The sequence below is a fragment of the Carassius carassius genome, chromosome 36, assembly GCF_963082965.1.
Source record: "Carassius carassius chromosome 36, fCarCar2.1, whole genome shotgun sequence".
NCBI lineage: Eukaryota > Metazoa > Chordata > Actinopteri > Cypriniformes > Cyprinidae > Carassius > Carassius carassius.
In genome coordinates this window covers 18,209,197-18,232,281 of record NC_081790.1, presented here as the reverse complement: position 1 = coordinate 18,232,281, position 23,085 = coordinate 18,209,197, and the positions used below count along the sequence as shown (strand labels likewise).

The following is a 23,085-nucleotide window of genomic DNA, read 5'->3' as shown; positions in this document are numbered from 1 at the left end:
AGATTCCTGAGTTCTTTGTTGGCCATCCAAGATAGTATTTCCAATTTGCAGTCAAACCATACTCACTATTTCATTTTATGAAGCTTTTAAAGACATCATAATACTACATAGTAGAAATATACCCTAGATCCTGTTCCTGGAGGGCCACTGTACTGCTGACTTTAGCTCTAAACGTAAACACACGTGAAACAACAAATCAAGATCTTCAAACTTCTAGGCAAGTGTGTTAGAGCTGGTTGGAGCTAAACTCCAGGACGTTGGCCCTCCAGTAACAGGTTTGGACACCCCTACCCTATATATTCCATAGGCAGATCTTATGAAAGTGAAGCATGTTAGTCCTGATAGGTAGGTGCTTTGAACATCTGCCAGCACTGTTGTATAAATCTTGAGTCTTCTTTTATTTTCAGATAGGCCTAACGGGTTAATTTAGTCATGGTTTCCATCCTAGTCTTTGATCTCTGTTTAACTTTATTTTTTTGAACAATATGCTTTTTGAATAGGAATCTGTGATCTTTATTTCCAGCAGATCAAGAATAGCATGTTTGGAAAAGTGTACTACTACTACTACTATGCTACCATCAGTGTACTCTCACTGATGTTTCATTGCATAGTAGGCTTATATACACTGTTCACAGTATGTACATCTTCTGTAACTTTTCTGTTTTTTAGTGTAACCAAAAATAATTGTTTCATATTAAGGTGTTAAAGAACATCTGTGGTTTAAGGAGAGAATGAACACATGCTATTGTAGCAGTTGAAACTATTGGTTGGTGTTGGCGGCAGTGGTCTGCAGCGGAGCCTTGATATCTTAAGATGTAGCTCAGCCGTCTTCATCTCAGTCTGGTCTGAATTTGATCTTGGGTGGGTGGGTGGATAACGAGGGGGCAATTATTGGCTTTTCCTCCCTCTTTTCACACCCTTACTGCCAAATGAGCCTGTTCTCTGGTGTTAAAAATTAACATCTTAACATATAACACCTGTTCAATTAATGCCCAAGGAATTCAGAATAAAAGACCCCCCTAATTACACATTCTCAGGCCGCTCCTAATACAACACTGATGGAGGGCCGAAGCCCTTTTCCAAGCACCTGACAATAGTTTGCAATCGAAGTGTTAAGGAATTAATTAACGTCAAGTCTTTTTGAAAGCTAGGTGTAAATGTTATCAAGGGCTGGTTCCTTTTTATGTAAACTCATGTTGGTCTCAAAGCATTCGCAAAGGAAATGTCTGGCATGAATGTGCCAGATTTCATTAACTTGCTGCATTTAATGTGTGACTTTGATGAGATCCATAGTTAAATAGTGATTTTGAAGTTCTGACTCAGGTTCATTTGTATTGCACTTAATGAAACAGATTTAGATTTAAACTATGATTCTTTGCCTTAGGTAGTTATTTTTGCACTTTTTCTGTAGTTTTACATTGTTATGCCAGTGGGTGGTGAACAGCGTCCATGTTAGAGTCAAAGATTCTTTCAGAAACACTGATTCATTTAGAAAAAAAAACATCTTTATGTGCGAGTCTTTGAATTATGCAATCAACCAATCATTTAAAAACCAGTTACGTAATTATTATTATTATTACGTAATTATATTATTATATGGTATATACAGAAGTGCTGGGGATGCCATCTTCTAGTGAGATGCAGAATTCATTTGACACAGTGATGACAATGAATGATACATGCATTCACGCCATGTTGAAATTACCATAATTTGGAAATGTGATTTCAAATCACTTGACATTCTACTCTGCACTGTTCATGTCCTTGGACTTGGGATTATGCTTTTCTATGGCAACACTGTTGATAACAAATAGGCTGAAACTGCAGCAGTCAGGTGATACAAATTGTAGCTCTCAGAGAATTCCCAGTTTATCAGGTGTAATTACAAGTTCTACGAGGATGTGATTGCCTTTTACAAGTTTGAATCTCATAATTATGATAATTACTATGATAAATACCCTGGCGTGAATGCACTTTGAGGTACATTGTGGAATGGAATGTGTGTACTTGATATTGTGCCCTAGTGCACTAAGGGTATAGAGGGCAGTTTTGGACACAGTTTTTGAGACATATGCTCAACTAGTTTACTCATCATATGAGAGATTCTGCTTTTGATTTGTTTGGACTAGCCTACTTTCGTTGGCGAAGCAAAAACTGAGTGACAATATTTGTGTCTAAAATGTTTCTCAATATTTTTGTTTTGTTTGTTGAAATGTTTTATAAAAGCTATTATACTTCTAATAATGCTGTTAGTATTGATTTGGAACATCAGCGTTCTTGCATGTGTTATTGCTTAGATATACAGTACAGTTCTGCAAAGTGCATAAGTGCATATAGAGTAATGTGGTTTTTGATGTAGTCTGAGTTTTGATAAAACAACATTTGTTGCTAACATAGGGACTTGGTGGTTGTGTCACACAGACATGAGCTTGTATATGTGCCTGAAGTGAGAGGAGCTTGGGTTAGAGGTTAGAGGATGAACCAGCGGATTTGTAGAGATGTTCGTAGTATCAAAAGGGCTTAACAGACAGGCTTTTGGAAAAGGTGTTGGTTTTTGCACTAAAATCCCTTTTTTGTTTTCACAATGAAGATTTATTTTGTATACTTTAATGGATGCAGTTCTTAGATAAGCGTGTACTGAAAATGATCAAGCGCAAGGATATTGAATTGGAACATTAAGCTATAATTGCACATGACCATTTTTACTGATCTGTCTTAATTGTTTGTTTTGAGATGTTTAGATTTTTACTTTGTCTATTTTGTAAACTGGCATGTTTTGGTTAATGCAGTAATGCAGTTTGGGTTTTAATGTAAACTAGCCTAGTTGACAAGAATTATGGTGGTTTCAATTAGGAGAACAGGAAGTGAACTCTACCTCCAAGCATATTTGGGTAAAATAGGTAATTTCAAAAGTAAAAGATAAAGCTAAAAATGCCTGACCGTGCTTTTCTCTGTGATAAATCTCCCACGCCCAGCTCATGCCCTGTGGAGGGGAGTCGATGTTTATGTGAGACATTATAAGGGTGTTGGTATAGATTACCACAGATCGTAGAGCAGAGTGTGGAAAATGTCTTCCATATGACACTTACATATTCAAAACCAGTCATTCAGTTCATGAAACATTTCACACAGACCATCATTTCTATTTTTTGTGTTAATCCCTCAAATGCTAAACAGCACCAATTACAGTTTGCATGACATGGTTTCAAACTTTGAGACTTTTTAGTATAATAAGGTTTTATGTGAATAAAAGTTATAAATTAATCTCGTATGCCTCACCTTTTAACACAGGGCCTGTTGTAAAGGTTGGGGTAGAAGTATGTCTTTTTCCTACAAATAAAAGCTTGTGTGGATTAGAATAATTTAATATTGGTAAGAGAACAATGTGTACAGAATTGTCTGAGAGAAAACATCTTTATTACACACAGTTGTTTGGCAAATCAAGAAATGCCGTACTTCACTTGCCACTAACTTGATCAATTTGATGCATAACATCTCTGGAGAAAATGAATCCAGAAGGTCTCAGAAGAGCCCTGCCCATGTAGATGAGACACAAGAGCATCTATGAAAAGATCAGAAGTAACACAAACACAGACAACAAATGATCAAAAGCCACTTTTTGTCCACTATAGTTTATAGTTTTTCTGAAGTACTGTATGCAATAAAATGTGTTGAAGATTACCTTCAGTGCTGTTTCTTCCTAATAAGGAGTATTAGGAGGGCTGCAGCTTCTGATTATGAAAAACGTTTTTATTAAATGATCTCAAATTGATCAAAGCAAATAATCCTGCTATTAACTTTGTTCTAGTGGTGGCATCTTAAATTACGAATTTATATTGTCTATACCAGGGGTGTCTAAACCTGTTCTTGGATGGCCACTGACATGTAGATTTTAGTTCCAACCCTAATTAAATGCACCTGAAGCATCTAAACCATCTTCAGATCCAACTTCCAGGCAAGTGTGTTGGAGCTGGTTGAGGCTAAACTCTGCAGGACGCCTGATCCAAACCATTTAGTATTTCAGTTGTAGTTAAATTATTCTAATGCACACAACCTTTTGTAGTGTCTTCCTGTAGTTCACTAGACCATGGCACTGGCAAATGCGTAATTGTAATTCAGCTTTTCTCAAAGCTTTCTGGTATCTGCTAAATTCAGCCTTCCTTTTTATTCCTCGTTTCTGCTACTTTACTTTGTGAGAAGTCTTTGTGTTTGTTTGGCTGGACCTATATGACGTAATTCTTGGCTACTATTATGCTGCAGAAGGGGACTGCAAAAATTGTCTTTCAATGTGTCTGTCGCAAGACATCTTTTCCCACCTCTCTTATCTGGGGGTGGAGACTCCCGGGGAAGTTTCCACCAGAACTATCAGCCCAGCTTGTGGAAAAGGATGTGTTCCTTTCACATTGGGGAAGGGATCAGTGATATCTGCACAGCCTGTTGCTAAAGACAAGAGTTTATATCACACATAAAATTAATTGGTCATAATTACCATTGCATGATAAAGAAAAAAGTATGTATGATCACAGCTTTAGCGGTCATTGACCAATCAAAGTCATAAATTCTACATAAAAATATGCAATTAATCCACCGTTACCCTCTTTTCACAGGTCCTCCAGGAAAACGTGGAAGAAAAGGCAACCCTGGTGAGTACCTGTGCATGACACACAAGTTTATACACATCCAATAGTTTAAAAATGACCTGAACCTAGCCTAAAATTACAGCAAAACAAATTCTGAGTCACTTTTAGCTGTTCTCCAGGAAAAAGACTGTCAAGATCCTCTCATGTGAAACCTCAGAAACCTTAAAGTGCATTGATGTTGATGACATCTTGATCCAACAAGAAAAAATTATCAAAATTATGATGTAGCTGCATATGTAAAGTGCTAATAATCTGAATTCAGTGCCTAGCAGTCATTATAAGTGTACAGCACTTTGTCCACTAACAGTTGTAGACATCATCTTATTGTACATTTTGTAGCTCAATTGAGTTTTAGTAGGCAAGGCCAAACTCCCCAGACATAATTTTATATTTGACTAAAGTATTTTAAATAAACTCTGTACTTTCTGATGTATTTTGTCCATAGACATTTATAAAATAAATTATACGTTTAAGACCTTGAAATAAGCCAACAAGCTGTGTTTTTTTTTCAGAAGTGTTCAAATTCTAATTTTCCTATGCAGAAGATTTCACCCTATCATTGAAAATATATTGTAGTCTAGTGAGTACGTTTTACAGAGCAGCTCTCTGTGTAGCTCTCTCACTTTGGCTTTTTGTATTGTGGAAAAATATACAGTCAGCCCATGATAATAGAACTAGGCCTATAAAATCAGGTGCAGTTTCACATTTAATATCAAGTGACATACAGTTACAATTATATAAACAACTACACACACACACACACACATATTTACATACACATACTCACTCACCGGCCACTTTATTAAATGCCTCTGTTTAACTGATCAGCCAATCAGTCATTGCATTTAGACCAGACATGAGAAGCATGACACTATATGACAAAAGACAGCACAACAACGTTCACATCCAGTATAGACACGTGTTGGTCAAGACAATCTGCTGAAGTTCAAACCAAGCATCGGAATGGCAAAGAGATGTAATTTAAGTGACTTTGAATGTGGTATGGTGCAAGATGGGCTCTAATATGAAGATTGGGAAAATGTTGCCTGGTCTGCTGAGTCATGATTTCTGTGGCATTTAGATGGTTAGAGTGTAAACAACATTTTGTGAATGCGGTGTAAACAACATGAAAGCATAGATCCATCCTGATTTGTATCTGCGGTTTAGGCTGCTGCTGCTGATGGTGAAACGATGTGGGAGCAGGCCTGGATTAAGAACACATAGGGCCCTTGGTCTATAGCAAACCCAATGGCCTCCTTAGAAATGGCCTCTCTTGGTTTCACAATGTTGATGTTGTTCTTTTTTTTTTTCTTAATTCTCCAACACACAGAGATGCAAGGAGTATGCATACTAAATAATCTAGACTACAATACATTAAACGCATAAATTAATTAACATCATATAGATATAAATCATATAGCTAAAATTCAGCACATCCATAAATAAATAATTTGTTAATAAATACAGGACAGAAACAAATAGTAATACATATTGTTGATATTTTCTTGAATACTTGAAACTAGAACAATCTCTATAAAACTGACGTTTTGCCCTTATATTATTATCAATATTTAATATTAGTAACTTATAACTTTAGTGACATTAACAACAATAATGACCATAATGCCAGATTTCTCCAGCTTTGGTAACTGTATGGTGAAACTGTATGGGGTGGTGCTGTGTAAACTGAAATGCTTGCATTTTCTGTTGGGTACAGAATACAGATTACCTCAGAACTTCAGTTTACAAACCCGATTCCAAAAAATTTGGGACACTGTACAAACTGTGAATAAAAACAGAATGCAATGATGTGGAAGTTTCAAATTTCAATATTTTATTCAGAATACAACATGGATGATATTTCAAATGTTTAAACTGAGAAAATGTATAATTTTGAGGGAAAAATATGTTGATTTTAAAATTCATGACAACACATCTCAAAAAAGTTGGGACCACGCCATGTTTACCACTGTGTGGCATACCCTCTTCTTTTTATAACAGTCTGCAAACGTCTGGGGACTGAGGAGACAAGTTACACAAGTTTAGGAATAAGAATGTTGTCCCATTCTTGTCTAATACAGGCTTCTAGTTGCTCAACTGTCTTAGGTCTTCTTTGTCGCATCTTCCTCTTTATAATGCGCCAAATGTTTTCTATGGGTGAAAGATCTGGACTGCAGGCTGGCCATTTCAGTACCCGGATCCTTCTTCTACGCAGCCATGATGTTGCAATTGATGCAGTATGTGGTCTGGCATTGTCATGTTGGAAACTGCAAGGTCTTCCCTAAAAGAGACGACATCTGGATGAGAGCATATGTTGTTCTAGAACTTGGATATACCTTTCAGCATTGATGGTGCCTTTCCAGATGTGTAAGCTGCCCATGCCACACGCACTCATGCAACCCCATGCCATCAGAGATGTTTAAGCTTTCCAAAAAGAACTTCAAATTTTGATTCGTCTGAACACAGAACAGCGCTTCTGGATCATGTTTAGATATGGCTTCTTTTTTGACCTATGAAGTTTTAGCTGGTGTTCTGAGGGAACACCATACCCATCAGAATGGGATACCTTCGGTTAATACGCATGCGCAGCAGTGAAATTGGTGGAATTGCACATGCGTTAAATTTAAACATCATTTCAGCATACCTAAGATTACAAGCGGTAAACAGCATACCCCTGTATAAACTGTATTTTTATTAAACCAGGAGCTATCAAAACAGCATACCCCTTTATAAACTGTATTTTTATTAAACCAGGGCCTATCAAAAAAGCATACCCCTGTATAAACTGTATTTTTAATCAAAATTGACAGACTCCGCTATAAAACTCAACTTCCGGTATGCTATTCTGACAAAGTATGCTACATCGACAGAACACCGGCAATGGCAAATGGCACGGTGGATTGTGTTGACCAACAATGTTTTCTAAAAGTAATCCTGAGCCCATGTAGTGATTTCCATTACAGTAGCATTCCTGTATGATGCAGTGCCATCTAAGGGCCTGAAGATCACGGCATCCAGTATGGTTTTCCAGCCTTGACCCATAGGCACAGAGATTGTTCTAGATTCTCTGAATCTTTGGATGATATCATGCACTGCAGATGATGATAACTTCAAACTCTTTGCAATTCTTCTCTGATAAATTCCTTTCTGATGTTTCTCCTATCTGAGTTTCTGACTGATGTGTCATCAGTTTGCTACTGAATGTTCACACATGGATAAATGTACAGAGTTTGAGCTCATTTTTGATGCTTGAGTTAATTATGTTCAGTGTTTTCTGAATGAGGGCGTGGTCAAACCTTTGCAAAATGATGGCGTTTTTGTGTAGAGTTTGTGTAGAGCAGAAAACATTGAGCAAATTGGAACATGTGGGAGTTATTTCCTAACCACACTTTAGTACCAAACAGAGCATCATTTAAACACCACAGCTTACCCGAGTATGTCCTTGCCTTTATGACCACGGTGTACCCATCTCATGATGGCTACTTCTAGTAGAATAGCATTTCCCAACACTGGCGGCTCGTCGTGGGAGGGAGGGGAGGCACAGCTTCCCCAAAATTTTAAGGGTGAAAATGAGGACGATTTAATGTTAATAAAATTCACAATTCATTTCAGTTAATGTCTCAGAATGTATATATTTTTGTTTGTAATTTCACAGTTGTTATACCATTATGTGAAATCTCCGCTTTTCTATCACGAATGTGCCAAATCTGCTGATGTAATTACAACTGCTAAGTGAAAGAGAAGGGGAGGGGGAGGCCGGGGGAGAGATGAGCTCTTGTGCCTCCGTTGTTAAAAGCCAATCAGCATCGAGTGTTCACTTTCAGCGCTGAGAAGTGTTGAGAAAAGGAATATCATAGAGGAGGCTAGCCTCGCTTCTGGTATATCAACCAATCATCATAGAGACAAGAGAGAGTAAATTACATGCTATTCATTTGAACGTAGTGGCTGGGCTGATAATTTACCAAGTATTTATGATAAGTAGCAATATTGAATATTTGATTCACCATCACCGACCCCTACTACTGCATCTCGCCCACAGCTGAGGTGACACAAGCGGTGTGAGAGGAAGCAGAAGAGGGGTAAACACAGAGCTATCCAGGCTAGGCTAACGGCTAACCCACACAAGCCATCTATCCCCGCCATAGTACTCGCTAACGTATGCTCGTTGGTCAATAAACTGGAAAAACTGTTTTTGTGTTCACAGAAACATGGCTCAGCAACAGCGTTCCAGACTGCGCTATTCAGCTTGACCAGCTGACGTGCTATCGAGCAGACAGAGCTCTCGTCGCGGGAGGAAAACCCGCGGCGGGCTTTGTGTTTACATCAATGACGCGTGGTGCCGCGATACTGTTGTGATCAGCAAACACTGCTCACCCCTGGTGGAGTTTATGATTATTAAGTGCCGGCCGTTCTATCTGCCGAGGGAATATACTGCTATACTGCTCATTTCAGTGTATATTCCCCCGTTCAACATCATCAGCAACAGGAACGACGCACTAAATGAACTGTACCAGCACATCAGTGAGCAGCAGACAGCACACCCCGATGCTTTTCTCATCATAGCTGGGGATTTCAACCATGCTGACCTAAAGAGTGTGTTTCCAAAAATACACCTCAACACATTAACTTTCCAACACGAGGTAATAATATTTTGGACTTTGTTTACACCACACAGAGAGGAGCTTACAAAGCCCTTCCCCTCCCCCACCTCGGAGCCTCAGACCACATCACTGTCATGCTAATGCGTGCATACAGACCACTCATTAAAGTCGCCAAACCAGTTTACAAACAGATTAAAGTGTGGCCAGAAGGATCATCAGAGGTTCTTCAAGACTGCTTCCACACAACTGACTGGGACATGTTTAAGCAGGCTGCCACATGCAATAACACCACTGACCTCCAGGAGTACTCAGAGACTGTCACTGCCTACATCAACAAGTGTATTGATGATGTAACGGTCACAAAAACCATCACTGTCCGGGCCAACCAGAAGCCATGGATGACAGGGGAGGTCTACAGACTCCTGAAGACACGGAACGCTGCCTTCAGAGCTGGAGATGAGGTGGGCCTGAGAACAGCTAGGGCCAACCTGTCCCGTGGCATCAGAGAGGCTAAGAGACAGCACTCCAGGAGGATAGCTCATCAATTCAGCGACAGCAGAGACACTAGGAACCTGTGGCAGGGGATACAGACCATTACGGACTACAAGCCCCCACCACGGACCTGTGACAGCAACATCTCTCTACTGAACGAGCTGAACACCTTCTTCGCTAGCTTTGAGCAACAAAACAGCACCACTGCACAGAAGACTCCACCTCCTCCCGGCGACAAGGTGATGACGCTGACCTCAGACAGCGTGAGGAGATCCTTCAGCAGGATCAATGCACGCAAAGCTCCGGGTCCTGACAACATCCCTGGGCGTGTACTGAGAGACTGTGCAGCAGTACTCACTGATGTCTTCACAGACATTTTCAACATCTCACTGAGTCAGGCTGTTGTTCCCACATGCTTCAAAACTAAAACCATCATTCAAGTTCTGAAGAAGCCATCTCCATCCTGCTTCAATGACTACCGTCCTGTTGCACTTACCCCCATCCTCATGAAGTGCTTTGAACGGCTAGTCATGCACCACATCAAGTCAACAATCTCTCTCTGAACGTGGAGAAGACAAAGGAGATTGTTATAGACTTCAGGAGAGCACACACTCAGCACGTTCCTCTGACCATCAACGGTGTGACTGTGGAGAGAGTGAGCAGCACCAAGTTCCTGGGTGTGCACATCACAGAGGACTTCTCCTGGACTGAAAACACTGCAGCACTGTCCAAGAAATCACAACAGCGTCTCTACTTCCTCCGCAAACTGAGGAGAGCCAGAGCCCCGGCCCCCATCATGTACACCTTCTACAGAGGCACCATCGAGAGCATCCGGACGAGCTGCATCACTGTGTGGTATGGCGCCTGCAACGCGTCCTGCCGAAAGACTCTGCAACGCATAGTGAGAGCAGCTGAGAAGATCATTGGTGTCTCTCTCCCCTCCCTCCAGGACATTTATGGAACCCGTCTCACCCGCAAAGCCCTCTGCATCACAGGTGATCCCACTCACCCATCACACAGCTTCTTCAGTCTGCTGCCATCAGGGAGGAGACTGCGGAGACTCCAGGCCAGGACCAGCAGACTGAAGGACAGCTTCATCCAGCAGGCTGTCAGGAAGCTGAACTCCCTCCCAAATTTGCCCCCCCCCCCTCTACCCCAGGCACCACTGAACTATGAACCCCCCCCCCACCCCCCCACACACACTAATTATATGATGGCACTTTGTCCAGCATTGGTCTGCTCACTACCTCATTCAGCATGGAACTACCTCATCAGTCAGTTAAATAAAATAACTGCTCTTGAGCCCTTTGTCACTTGTCACTTTAATCAGACTTAATAAGGGATTTTTAATAAGGGATTTTTTTACACTAAAAATCTTTTATCTGCACTGTTGTTCACTTCATTGATTTGCACTATATCTGTCATTTGCCTTGCGCTGCTTTATTTAACTTTATTTGTAATTTTATTATATGCCTTTTTTTTTTTTTTACATTCCCTTATTGTATAGTTGTATCTACATTTTATATTTGATCTAAATTTTTAGGCTTTAATGTTAATTTTATCTGTATGCACCGGGGTCTGAGAGTAACGCAATTTCGATTCTCTGTATGTATGTACTGTACATGTGGAAATTGACAATAAAGCAGACTTGAACTTGAAATTGTATATATACAAATTAAAAATAAAGGGAGCTAGAACAATAGGCTACAGAACTAGGCCTAATTAAATAGCACAACAGGCAGCTCTTTTTTACCACAGACTTTTAAGAAGGGATGGATGTTTGTTTCAAGTGATAGGACAGGTAAGTGAATTTATATTATCTTGCTGTATGTATGTTGTTTTCTTTACGTTTTCTGACTAAAAGCCATCAAAAAGCCATTTTAAAGCAGTAAAGCAAATAATAATAATAACAATCGGCAGGGATCCACAGACCAATACAATTAGTGTGCCTCCTCTATTTTAAAACCCACAAGCTGCCACTGTGTCCCAAAGTGCAAATCATCTCAAATTGGTTTTGTGTACATGATAATGAGTTAACTATACTCAAATGGCCTCCACACTCATCAGACCTCAATCCAGTAGATCACCTTTGGAAGATGGTGGAATGGGAGATTCACATAAAGGATATGTAGGCAAACTGTAAACCCAACTGTGTGATACTGTATATCATGTTCATATTCACCACAGTCTCTGAGGAATGTTTTCAGCACCTTGCTGAATCTATGCCTACTACTAGTAGTAGTATATTGTTACATGCTACTCACTAAGCTAAAGAACTAGCTTGCTGTATTTATGCTGGGCTTGTTATCTACTTGATAGATACATAATCATCTTGTTTTATGAAATAACTAAGTATAAACAGCCATCCAAGAAACATGCTTCCTGATGTTCTTTCCTTCTAGGAGGTCCTTCTCTGTTCCTACCTTAAGTTGTGAACATTTGATCATATACAGAACATGCCATTCTTGCAAACCAGGCTGGAGCACAATCGTTTACACTTGTGAAATGTATTGTGTGGCTGTTTACTGATATCTCTAGTCAATTAAATAGCTTTTATAGTCCCTCGGATGCTATATAAAGTGGATTGTTCTGTATCTGGAAACCTTATGCATAACGCAATGGCCCATTTCTGAATAATTATTGGGTGGGTGGTGGCTTGGCATGGTGAGACTTGAAGTGATCTCAAAGTAGATATGACACGTAACTGCATGACAACAAGAATGGGCCCCATGTATGCTATATATACACACAGATATTCAAACACATTGTCAGATGAGAAGAACTGTATCTTTGTTCTGTGTGTGATGACTTTGGCTGGTTGATGGGAGGACTGACAACCTCCAAAACACACATCCTGGTGTCTATAAAAAGCTGCTCTCCTGCCGCAGGGCTTTGGGTGACCTGAACTTGACACAGTGGGAATCTCCTTTCCTCTGTACACCATGACAGAGATGGATCAAATCTCCCTCGTGGCCGTGTGACTGAAAGCACTCTTATCACCATGGCCATTTGTAGGAGTTATCGCTTGTTTACTTGGCTCTCTGATCCTGTGCAGGGAAGATCTGGATCCTCCCAGCACCGCTTGTGTCTCCAGATCCATTCTGTGTCACATTCCACTCCTACTTTCACATCCCTCAGGCAGCAGAGCGGAGAGACATGCCAATGACTGTTTGATGCATTTTGTTCATTGTGCTGATCAAGAGCTAGGGAAGCTGTGCGGCACAGGAGATAACAACCCAGATATCTACTTGTGATGCTTTTGACACTCTATAAAGGGTTACTGCAGGAGCTTGACCTCACCATGAACTCCTGCGTTTTCCATCGAGAGCATGTTTCGGCTTTGTTGGTCTATACTGCATTATTTTGTATAGCTGAAGTGACTTGCCAATAAATCAAAACGGATCATGGTAGATAGCAGATCACCAAATACAACTTATTTCACAAGAATGCCCTTTTGGACACTAGCATCGTTCCCACACTACTGGAATGTTTTTGGATTTCTCTCTTGCCTGAATTCATTAAGGATTCTCTAGTTTCACAGACTGTTGTATCTGTTAAGTCTGAACCAAATAAGCACTGTTAAACATGTATTTCTGTAGAGTTCTGAAACATTTTGGCCTTCTAAATACAAAATATCTATGTTAATGCAAAACCTCCCACTTTGTGCAAAGCTCAACTAGAAAAAAACACTGTTTTTCTTTTTACAACTCAGAAGACTTAAAGGCAGTGTAGGTAATAAATGTATAAACAACTTTCTTCCAAATTTGTTTAAACTTTCTATATATATCAATGCATAATTAAAATGTAAGTACTCTGATAAAAAGAGTATAAAAATCGAGTGACTCTAGACAGTTTAATCTGTATTAAACACAGCTCATTATTTCCATTTCGGGATGAAACATAGGATTGGCTTAGGCGACTGTCACTCTCTCGCAACCATGGCAACCACCCTTTTGCCACACATGACCTGCCCACTTGCGCATGCACGTTTGATTTGAGGAATTCAACAGGCACGGATCCTAGGAATACCAAAACAATGGCAGAGAAACAGCAAGCAAAATTCACAGTACCGGCCTATGCAGTTAGTGAAGGCAAACCAGGCAAAAAAAGGAAGACAGTAACAGTACAAGAAAAGGCAATGAACAAAAAGTCTTTGGATAAACAAAGAAATAAAACGCGAGTTAATATCAGCGTGGCTTTCCAGCGATGGCGAGAACTGAGGGAACTCAAGGGGCTGAAAAGTGACTCCTTGATGGCTTTATTTCTGCTGGACAGGTAAATCTTTCTTTTTGTATTTTGATCATACATATTTTTTTCATGAAGCATGTGTCATTAGCACACGTACATGTGTAATATAGCTAACATAACATTACTTAGCGAGCCGTAGTAGAGACGATAAATAATCTATAGGAGCCCAGAAGGGAGGGGGTGGAGTGAATGGAAATAATGAGCTGTCTTTAAAACAGTCGTGAGAGGTCTACAGACACTCGATTTTTATACTTTCTTTTTCAGAGTACTTACATTTTAATTATGTATTGATATATAAATAAAGTTTAAACAAATTTGGAAAAAAAGTTTTTTATACATTTTTTTACCTACCCTGCCTTTAATAGAGCTCTCAGCTATGTGTAATTTTAGTATCTTTGTCTCAGATGTTTCACATAAAATTCCTTTGCAGAAATAAAACTTGAAACCAATGAGACAATTGTTGACACACAGCAAGAGTACGGAGTCAAAAAATGACTTGCTGAGATAAATTGATCTTAGAAGAATTTATTGAATAAAGCTTGAGGAATATGGAAATCTTCATCTTTAGGTTGCAAACTTTGACAAACTTAGAAAACCTGGGATTTGAGAAGCTATCTCTTCTGAAACTAAAGATAAGACTAAAAATAAAACATCCCTCACACACCCCTGGGGGGTGAATAAAGGCCCCCTTTAGCGAATCCATGTATTTTTGTAAGATGGAAGACGTATGCATCGCACCTCTGGGAAATGTAGGAACAAAGGAAACAAAGTTTCATTACTTTAGCAAAGTAAAACCAGTCTCCTCTTTGCTTATTTCGAAATCCTCTGATATTTTTTCTTTACAAATCCTTGTTTTGTGCTTCTAATTAGTGACCAGAATTTTGTTTTGTTCTCTCTCCGTGCTAGCCACTAACAACGCAGCGCTGATGAACTACGAAATCAGGCTGCATGTTTTTTGGTTCCCAACAGTTAGCAGAAGTGAGAAAAGACGTGTTTGAAATCTGGATATTTATCTTACAAAAACGCATGGATTCGCTACAAGGGGCCTTTATTCACCCCCCAGAGCCATGTGAGGGACATTTTATTATAGATGTACGCACTTTATTTTACTTCTTCTGAACTGTTGACAACAAACACCCGCTTACCCCCATTGAAATGCTTGGAAAAACAAGGACAATTTTTTTTACCTATCTCTGTTTGGATTAATCTGAAAGAAGAAAGTTACATACACTTAAGATGCTTCGAGGGTGAGTAGAACATGGACGGATTTAAATTTTTGGGTGAGCAAACCCTTTAAGTACAAAATTTAAACAAAATATGATCCCACTTATATGTTAGGTGTCTTTAAATACTATGTACTTAAATAATGAACTGTGTTCAAGTTGAGTTGCAAAAAAACTAAAACCTTGCTGCTATTGAGGCGGGATATGGGTAAGGTTAGGGCAGGTTTTGTGGTATATATAAGTTTAAGGGGTAGAGGTAGGGACAACATTGTAATTGTAGGTGTAACTACATAGAATATGTAAATAGAAATTAATTATTTAGAGTCCTCTAGCTTTCTAGTTACATATATTAAAAAATTTAATTTTAATGCATTTTTCAAAGCTAAATTCTCATGACACTTCAGAAATAGTTATATATTGATTTGATGTTGAAAACAGATGTGCTGCTTAATTTATTTATATTTTTTGGCAAAGCTAGATACATTTTTGGGGATTCTTTGGTGGATAAAAAGTTCAAAAGAATAGTATTTATTTGAAATAGAAACTTTTTTAACATAAATGTCTTCACTGCAGAGGTGGACAAAGTACACAACTCCATTACTTGAGTAAAAGTGCAGATATTGCTGGTCAAATATTAAGTACCAAAAGTAAATTTCCTTTTTTTTTTGTCCACGCACTTGTTTTATTATCGTTGTATGTAATACTTGCAATACATTATGCCTCTAAAGTAGGGATTTTCAAACTGTGGGTTGCGACCCACTTGTGGGTCACAGAATTTAACAAGGTGGGTCGCACAAAGTCACTTGGTTGCAGCTAAATTTGCGTTTCAATGACACACACACTCACACAGTTCAGTCTAGGGCTGGACGAATGTGACGAGTGAGGCGGGGCCTAGAGCCGTGGGAATGGAGCGAGGCGGGAACCGGCGGACAGTCAAGTGAAGTTTTAATAACCAAATAAACACAAAACAGCGCAAAAGCCCCTCGCGGACGACTGCCGCGCACAAACAAAAACCAAACACAAAATAAATCCCAGGCCTGGTCCTCTCTCGTCCTTCACTATCGTCGCTCCTCTTTTGTATCCTTCCGATCTCCTCCGTGGGACTCGAGACCGCTGGAGTGGAGTGGAGCAGGTGTCGCTCATTTCCCAATCACTCCACCGGTTCCACGGCTCTTGGCCCCGCCCCACTCGTCACAACGATATAGCCTTCCAACATTAATTAAGAACTACAATATCCTTAGTGTGATTTTTGAATTGCATTTAAGTCTGCTTGCGTTGCGTGTTTTGAAGTGCCGGCGCGCACAAGTTGTAATAACAGTGACGGTCTCAGAGCAATGTCATTAAAAGGTTCAATCGTTCCGCATTATTAAAGAGAAAAAATCGTCCGTTTGAACTCTGCACTTTTTTCGTTCGGGAAACAGTTTGTAAAAAGCATTTCACATGTACAGGGTGAGCAGGGCACAAATGCAGGGTTAATTGCAACACTACAAGATTTAAACATTTCCAAATAACAAAATGTACAAAATTTCGCAATATTTTCTTGACGTATCTCTGTTTTGAGAAAAATTTGCCAAAGTTCAGAAATCTTTTTAAGATAATGCTGAACATTTATTTAACCATTGCAAAAATACATTTCTGCCTGAACTAAATGTCATCCAGGTTTTTTTATTTTATTATTTTTTTTTATTTAAAATGAGACACATCTGTTTATTATTTTTTTTACCTATTTCACAATTATTTTAATTTCCAAACTGTTTTAAATAGTTCTGATTTGCTTCTTATGCTTTTCCAAAAAAGTGTTGGACTGTGCTCCGTTCTCGCCGACACACACGGAAGGATCACGAATGCATTTTCTGCAACAAAACACAGATTACAGTTCACTGGAGAGAGCCTGTTTCACGTTTTTTATGGACACTACACATTTTAATGTCTGTAAACAAAAATTCAAACTTATATATCAGTAGTGAAAATTTTCAGTTGTACTCTAAAATAAAATGGTTATTTTTCATAAATACTTAATTTACGTCATCAAACTTTTAAGTAAGATTAGGCTTAAAGTAATGTCAACCGGTTTTTTTTATTCTCAAATATTTTGGTGGGTCGTGAAATAGATTACACTTGTCTAGGTGGGTCGTGGAATGGAAAAGTTTGGGAACCCCTGCTCTAAAGCATCTTACAATACATTATGCCTACTGACTACACTAACTAGCTCGTAGTATCTTTGAAATAAAGAGCTTTTAGAATGTTAAAATATAAAAATGAAACAAGTGAGGTGACAAAAAAAAAACCCATTGGTAACACTTTAGAATACTGTATCATCATTAGTAAAAAACTAAACAGGAACAAATGACTAATGCATTATTAACATTCTAGTAACTACTATAACTAACAAAAAACTCTGATTAGTGATTTAATAAGTAATAGCACTCAGTTGAAAGTGGTAGTTCACCACACAAGTTATTCAGTAATGACGGAACAATATTCTAAAGTGTTACCAAACAACTTTTTTTAACACCCCACAAAAGCATGATGGTAGTGATTTCACAGAGCTCTGGCAGTGTGCACACATCTATGTGTAAACATTCATCCACATTTGAACTAAATGTACAGTGAAAACAGCAACATTTATTTGACATCATCACTCTTGCAATACTTTGATGTCATACACCGAAAGCTCTGTGCAGTCCTATTGTCACCTAGTGTTATTTGTTAGAAAACGCACAACAGTTGTGCTTTATCAGTAATGTTTTTGTTTACACAAATTTGCAAAATCAGACAATATCGTTCTTATACATACAAAAACATTAGCTTATTGAATTGTTGTAAATACATGAAAGAGAGGAAAACCAAGGTCTAGCTCGGACCAGGGAAACAGAACTGGAGCACACAGCGTTTAATAATTTATTAATAAAAACTGACTGAAACTGAAAAAAAACTGAATTGGACTGAAAATCAAAAAAATGCCTCTCTTTGTAGTAGGTACTTGACTATATCGCCGCCTCGTTGGGAGGGTAGAATTCTTTCAATCCCCCAAAATTTTAAGGACGCATTAGAGCTGTGATTAGCTTGTACATAATGTCTCGCAATTGCATAGTCCATATTATGGTTCCGAATTGCTGCTTTATGTTCTGCAATGCGTAATTTAAGGGGGCGTTTCGTCTGACCTACATATACTAAACCACATGGACATTTCAACATATAAATCACATGGGTGGTATTACAATTAATAAAGGAGTTAATCTTGTATTTTTTACCTGACTGAGGATGGAAAAATTGCTTAGTATCATTTGAATTAGAGCAATGTGTACAATGTCCACATCTATAAAAACCCACAGGAGGAGCCGGCAACCACGTAGATTTAAGTGAAGGGCTCATGGTTGTGTGAACAAACCTATCTCTCAGTGAGCGCGGACGCTTAAAAGTAATGCGCGGCGGTTCTGCACATATATCTTTAAGAGCTGGATCGCTCTGCAAGATGTGCCAATGTTTCTTAATCACATGTAGGGCTGGACGATTAATCGAAAAATAATCAAAACCGAAATTCATAACCTCTAACCGACGTAATTTTCCCATGTCGGTTATTTCGGTTTTTTAATCCTGTTAATACTTCCCCCTTAAAAGCATACTAGAGCGTGTGTAGCCACGTGACTCTGCTCTCCAGTCAGTGGCATAAAAGCAAAACACGGAGGTGAACGTGGGTTCAACATATACTGATGGCGCGTGAGCGGTGAGCCTTGCGTCTTCACTAAAATTTGTCAGTTGTATTTGTTTTATGGTTTGGACATTCAAGCGATTAGATGAACGGATGTGTATTCTTATATCTAGCTACCATGTTCGCGCAGCTGAATTGTGGCACGGACACTCATATAAACATAGCTATGAAGATCGCGCGCACAGAGGAACGCAGAAACTAGTTGCCAGCGCTTTCCTGTGATATATCACTAAATAGCTTAGAATCGCAAAACTTATTATAGCATGTTTGTGTGCAGCGCACATGAAGCACAAGCGCGTGCACAGAGAGCAGCGGTCGGCGGACGCGCTGCGGGTTCCCGGTTTGTGTCCGTTCTCGGACTGTTTTGTGTATTTTAACTGTAGAAACGGTTGTTCCGAGTCGAAACTACGATGCAGAAAACTACAATCAGTATATCATCATAATCGCAGCCGTTTTTGTCTTACGTGTACATAAACAGATGAGAAAGAAAACACACATGTACAGTATTTTTGCTTAAAGAGACAACAGCCTAATAAACGCGGTCTATCATTAATGTTAATCAAAGAACAAAAGAAAATCATTCACTGATCTTGACTGAAAATATTTAATAACTTTACTTGATTAATTTTTATTTTATTTATAAAAAGAAAACTATTGCAGTGTTTTTAAACTTTTAATTACAGTTTCTGTACCTGAAATTTAGTTTAGTTGTATTTATTTATGATATTGCTAATTGATTTGTTTGTTCCTTTCTTATTACTGATTACTTATTTGAAATTTATATTAATATAGTTGTTTTTGCTATGGTATTATTTTTTTTTGTCACAGGCAAAATTCCTCTTGCTGTGTTTTGTAGGCTGCTTATTTTTGCTCGTTATTCAGCTGCAACAGAATGCTTTGCAAAAATGTTTGACATCTAAATGTTTGGCTTAATTTTTTTTATATTGGATTTTTTATCTTATTGGAATCGAAACTAGGAATCGATAAAATTCAAACAATACCCAACCCTAGTAAGAAATGTTACGAGATAAAATAACTGCTGATAGTCAATCATATTTACAGTACAAACCTTGTCAGTGAACTATGAGGGCAAAAAACAAAAACAAAACCGAAACACAATAATCGTTCATTAATCGTAATCGAGGTAAAATGTTCAATTAATCGAGGTTTTGATTTTAGGCCATAATCGTCCAGCCCTAATCACATGCTTTATTTCTCCGCCAATATGAGAGAACTCAGTGGAGAAGCAAAGTCTTTGTCTAGAGACGTGTTTGGTTTTAATCAAGAGATGTGATCGTTGCGTCGATCTAGCTCGTTCATAAGCTGCGGAGATGTCGTTTTCAGTATAGCCCCTATTACGAAAGCGTTCTTTCATTTCTACTGCTCCGCACTCAAACTCGGCATCGTTACTACAATTTCTTCTAAGCCGTAAAAATTGGCCAATAGGAATATTTTTAATAAGTTGTTTAGGATGATGGCTATCTGCTCTGAGGATAGTATTTCTGCTAAGAGGTTTACGATAGATCGATGTTACTAAACCTCCTTGGGAATTTTTGTTAATAGTCAAATCTAAAAAGTTAATATTGTCTATAGATTGTTCTACTGTGAATCTCAGAAAGGATGTGGTAGAGTTAATATAGGCCATGAAAATCTCCAATTCGGACAAGGTCCCTGTCCAGATGAAGAAAACATCATCAATGTATCTCTTCCACAAAGGAATTTTAGGAAGAAAACATCTCGGGATTCAATTTAAGCGAGGGAGAGACAAAAGTGTTAAGTAAAGGTTTATCTTTTTGCCCCACCAACGCTGTTAATCCATTCAAACTCAAGGTAGATACTTTTAAATTCTTTCGATCACTTCAACTTAAGAATTTTTTTTCCCCTAAATCTAGTTTATCTAGGCCTATCATGGGTACTTCGGTGCAGTCAATCTCCACTGTTGATAACATGACACCTACTAGAGAGATTACACCTTTCAGAAAGAAATCTAGTTTTGTTCCTTATTCTAATCTGAACCATTCTATTACTACATACAAAAATCTAGTAGAAAACGAGTTCACCAAGATATGTAGAAAAACACGCCAAAAGAAAATTAATTTGTCACATTCTGAATTAAAGAGTTTGAATGAACTAGAAAAGAGATTAGATATTCTTATTCGCCCTGCTGATAAAGGGGGTTCGATTGTTGTAATGAGTACTGATAAGTATAACTTGAGTATTATGTCCCAACTTAATGACAAAGATTGCTATACTCCATTAACTCAAAATCTGCTAAAACAGCATAAAGTGGAGATTGATCAGCTATTGGAGAAGGCACTACATAGGGGTTGGATTACTGAAAAAGAAAAAGATTTTTTAACTGTAAAACATCCTTTTTTCCCCCCTTGTTTTATGGACTTCCCAAAATACATAAATCCCTTATTGAGCCACCACTCAGGCCCATTGTGTCTAGTATTGGCTGTCTAACTGAACCGTTGTCACAGTATCTCGACTTCTTTTTGAAAAAATATGTATGTGAATTACCATCTTTTCTAGGTGATACATCTGACATATTGAGACTTTTGGATTCGTTTGAATGTGATCATGATTTCATGTTGGTAACTTGTGATGTGCAAAGCTTGTATACATGCATTCCTCACGAAGCAGGGACTGAGGCGTTACTACACTTCTTTGAGACACGGGCCACGGATATAGTTCCTCCCAACGAATTCTTACTGACATTGTCAGAAGTCATTTTAACAATGAACTATTTCCAATTTGCGGGCCATTATTATCTACAAAAGCGTGGAGTCAGTATGGGGAGTTGCTTTGCACCATCGTATGCATGCCTAGTAATGGGTTTTTGGGAAGCTAAATTCATCGATAATCCTGTTAACAACTTATTTCTTCCTAAAATTCCTTTGTGGAAGAGATACATTGATGATGTTTTCTTCATCTGGACAGGGACCTTGTCCGAATTGGAGATTTTCATGGCCTATATTAACTCTACCACATCCTTTCTGCGATTCACAGTAGAACAATCTACACACAATATTAACTTTTTAGATTTGACTATTAACAAAAATTCCCAAGGAGGTTTAGTAACATCGATCTATCGTAAACCTCTTAGCAGAAATACTATCCTCAGAGCATATAGCCATCATCCTAAACAACTTATTTAAAATATTCCTATTGGCCAATTTTTACGGCTTAGAAGAAATTGTAGTAACGATGCCGAGTTTGAGCGCGGAGCAGTAGAAATGAAAGAACGCTTTCGTAATAGGGGCTATACTGAAAACGACATCTCCGCAGCTTATGAACGAGCTAGATCGACGCAACGATCACATCTCTTGATTAAAACCAAACACGTCTCTAGACAAAGACTTTGCTTCTCCACTGAGTTCTCTCATATTGGCGGAGAAATAAAGCATGTGATTAAGAAACATTGGCACATCTTGCAGAGCGATCCAGCTCTTAAAGATATATGTGCAGAACCGCCGCGCATTACTTTTAAGCGTCCGCGCTCACTGAGAGATAGGTTTGTTCACACAACCATGAGCCCTTCACTTAAATCTACGTGGTTGCCGGCTCCTCCTGTGGGTTTTTATAGATGTGGACATTTTACCCATTGCTCTAATTCAAATGATACTAAGCAATTTTTCCATCCTCAGTCAGGTAAAAAATACAAGATTAACTCCTTTATTAATTGTAATACCACCCATGTGATTTATATGTTGAAATGTCCATGTGGTTTAGTGTATGTAGGTCAGACGAAACGGCCCCTTAAATTACGCATTGCAGAACATAAAGCAGCAATTCGGAACCGTAATATGGACTATGCAATTGCGAGACATTATGTACAAGCTAATCACAGCTCTAATGCGTCCTTAAAATTTTGGGGGATTGAAAGAATTCTACCCTCCCAACGAGGCGGCGAAATAGTCAAGTACCTACTACAAAGAGAGGCGTTCTGGATTTTCACTCTTAACACAGTGGAACCTAATGGTCTGAATGAGGAACTGGGTCTCTCATGCTTTTTGTAATTCACACTGGTTTACACCTGAGTGCCTAATTATGATTAATTAATTGATGTACCACACCCATTTAGGCTTGTGGCCAATGATTTGAACTTCAGTGCTATAAAATCTGTATGTTGCCATTCATTGTTTGACTCTGAAGAAGACGCATGA

General features: G+C 38.6%; 1 protein-coding gene and 1 long non-coding RNA gene across 2 annotated transcripts in view; one reads left to right on the top strand and one right to left on the bottom strand.

Moving 5' to 3' along the window:
- Window positions 1–23,085, top strand: part of LOC132117358 (collagen alpha-1(XXIII) chain-like) — a 139,040-nt gene that overhangs the window by 53,420 nt on the left and 62,535 nt on the right. The window contains exon 3 of the mRNA XM_059526606.1: window positions 4,608–4,643. Coding sequence (XP_059382589.1) covers window positions 4,608–4,643 — 36 coding nt within the window. The remainder of the gene's footprint in view (window positions 1–4,607; window positions 4,644–23,085) is intronic.
- Window positions 1,593–4,717, bottom strand: LOC132117359 (uncharacterized). The gene is made up of 4 exons (XR_009425744.1): window positions 4,595–4,717; window positions 4,317–4,440; window positions 3,683–3,731; window positions 1,593–3,562 (listed from the first exon to the last, which is right to left on the bottom strand). It is a non-coding gene; the product is annotated as an uncharacterized LOC132117359 (long non-coding RNA).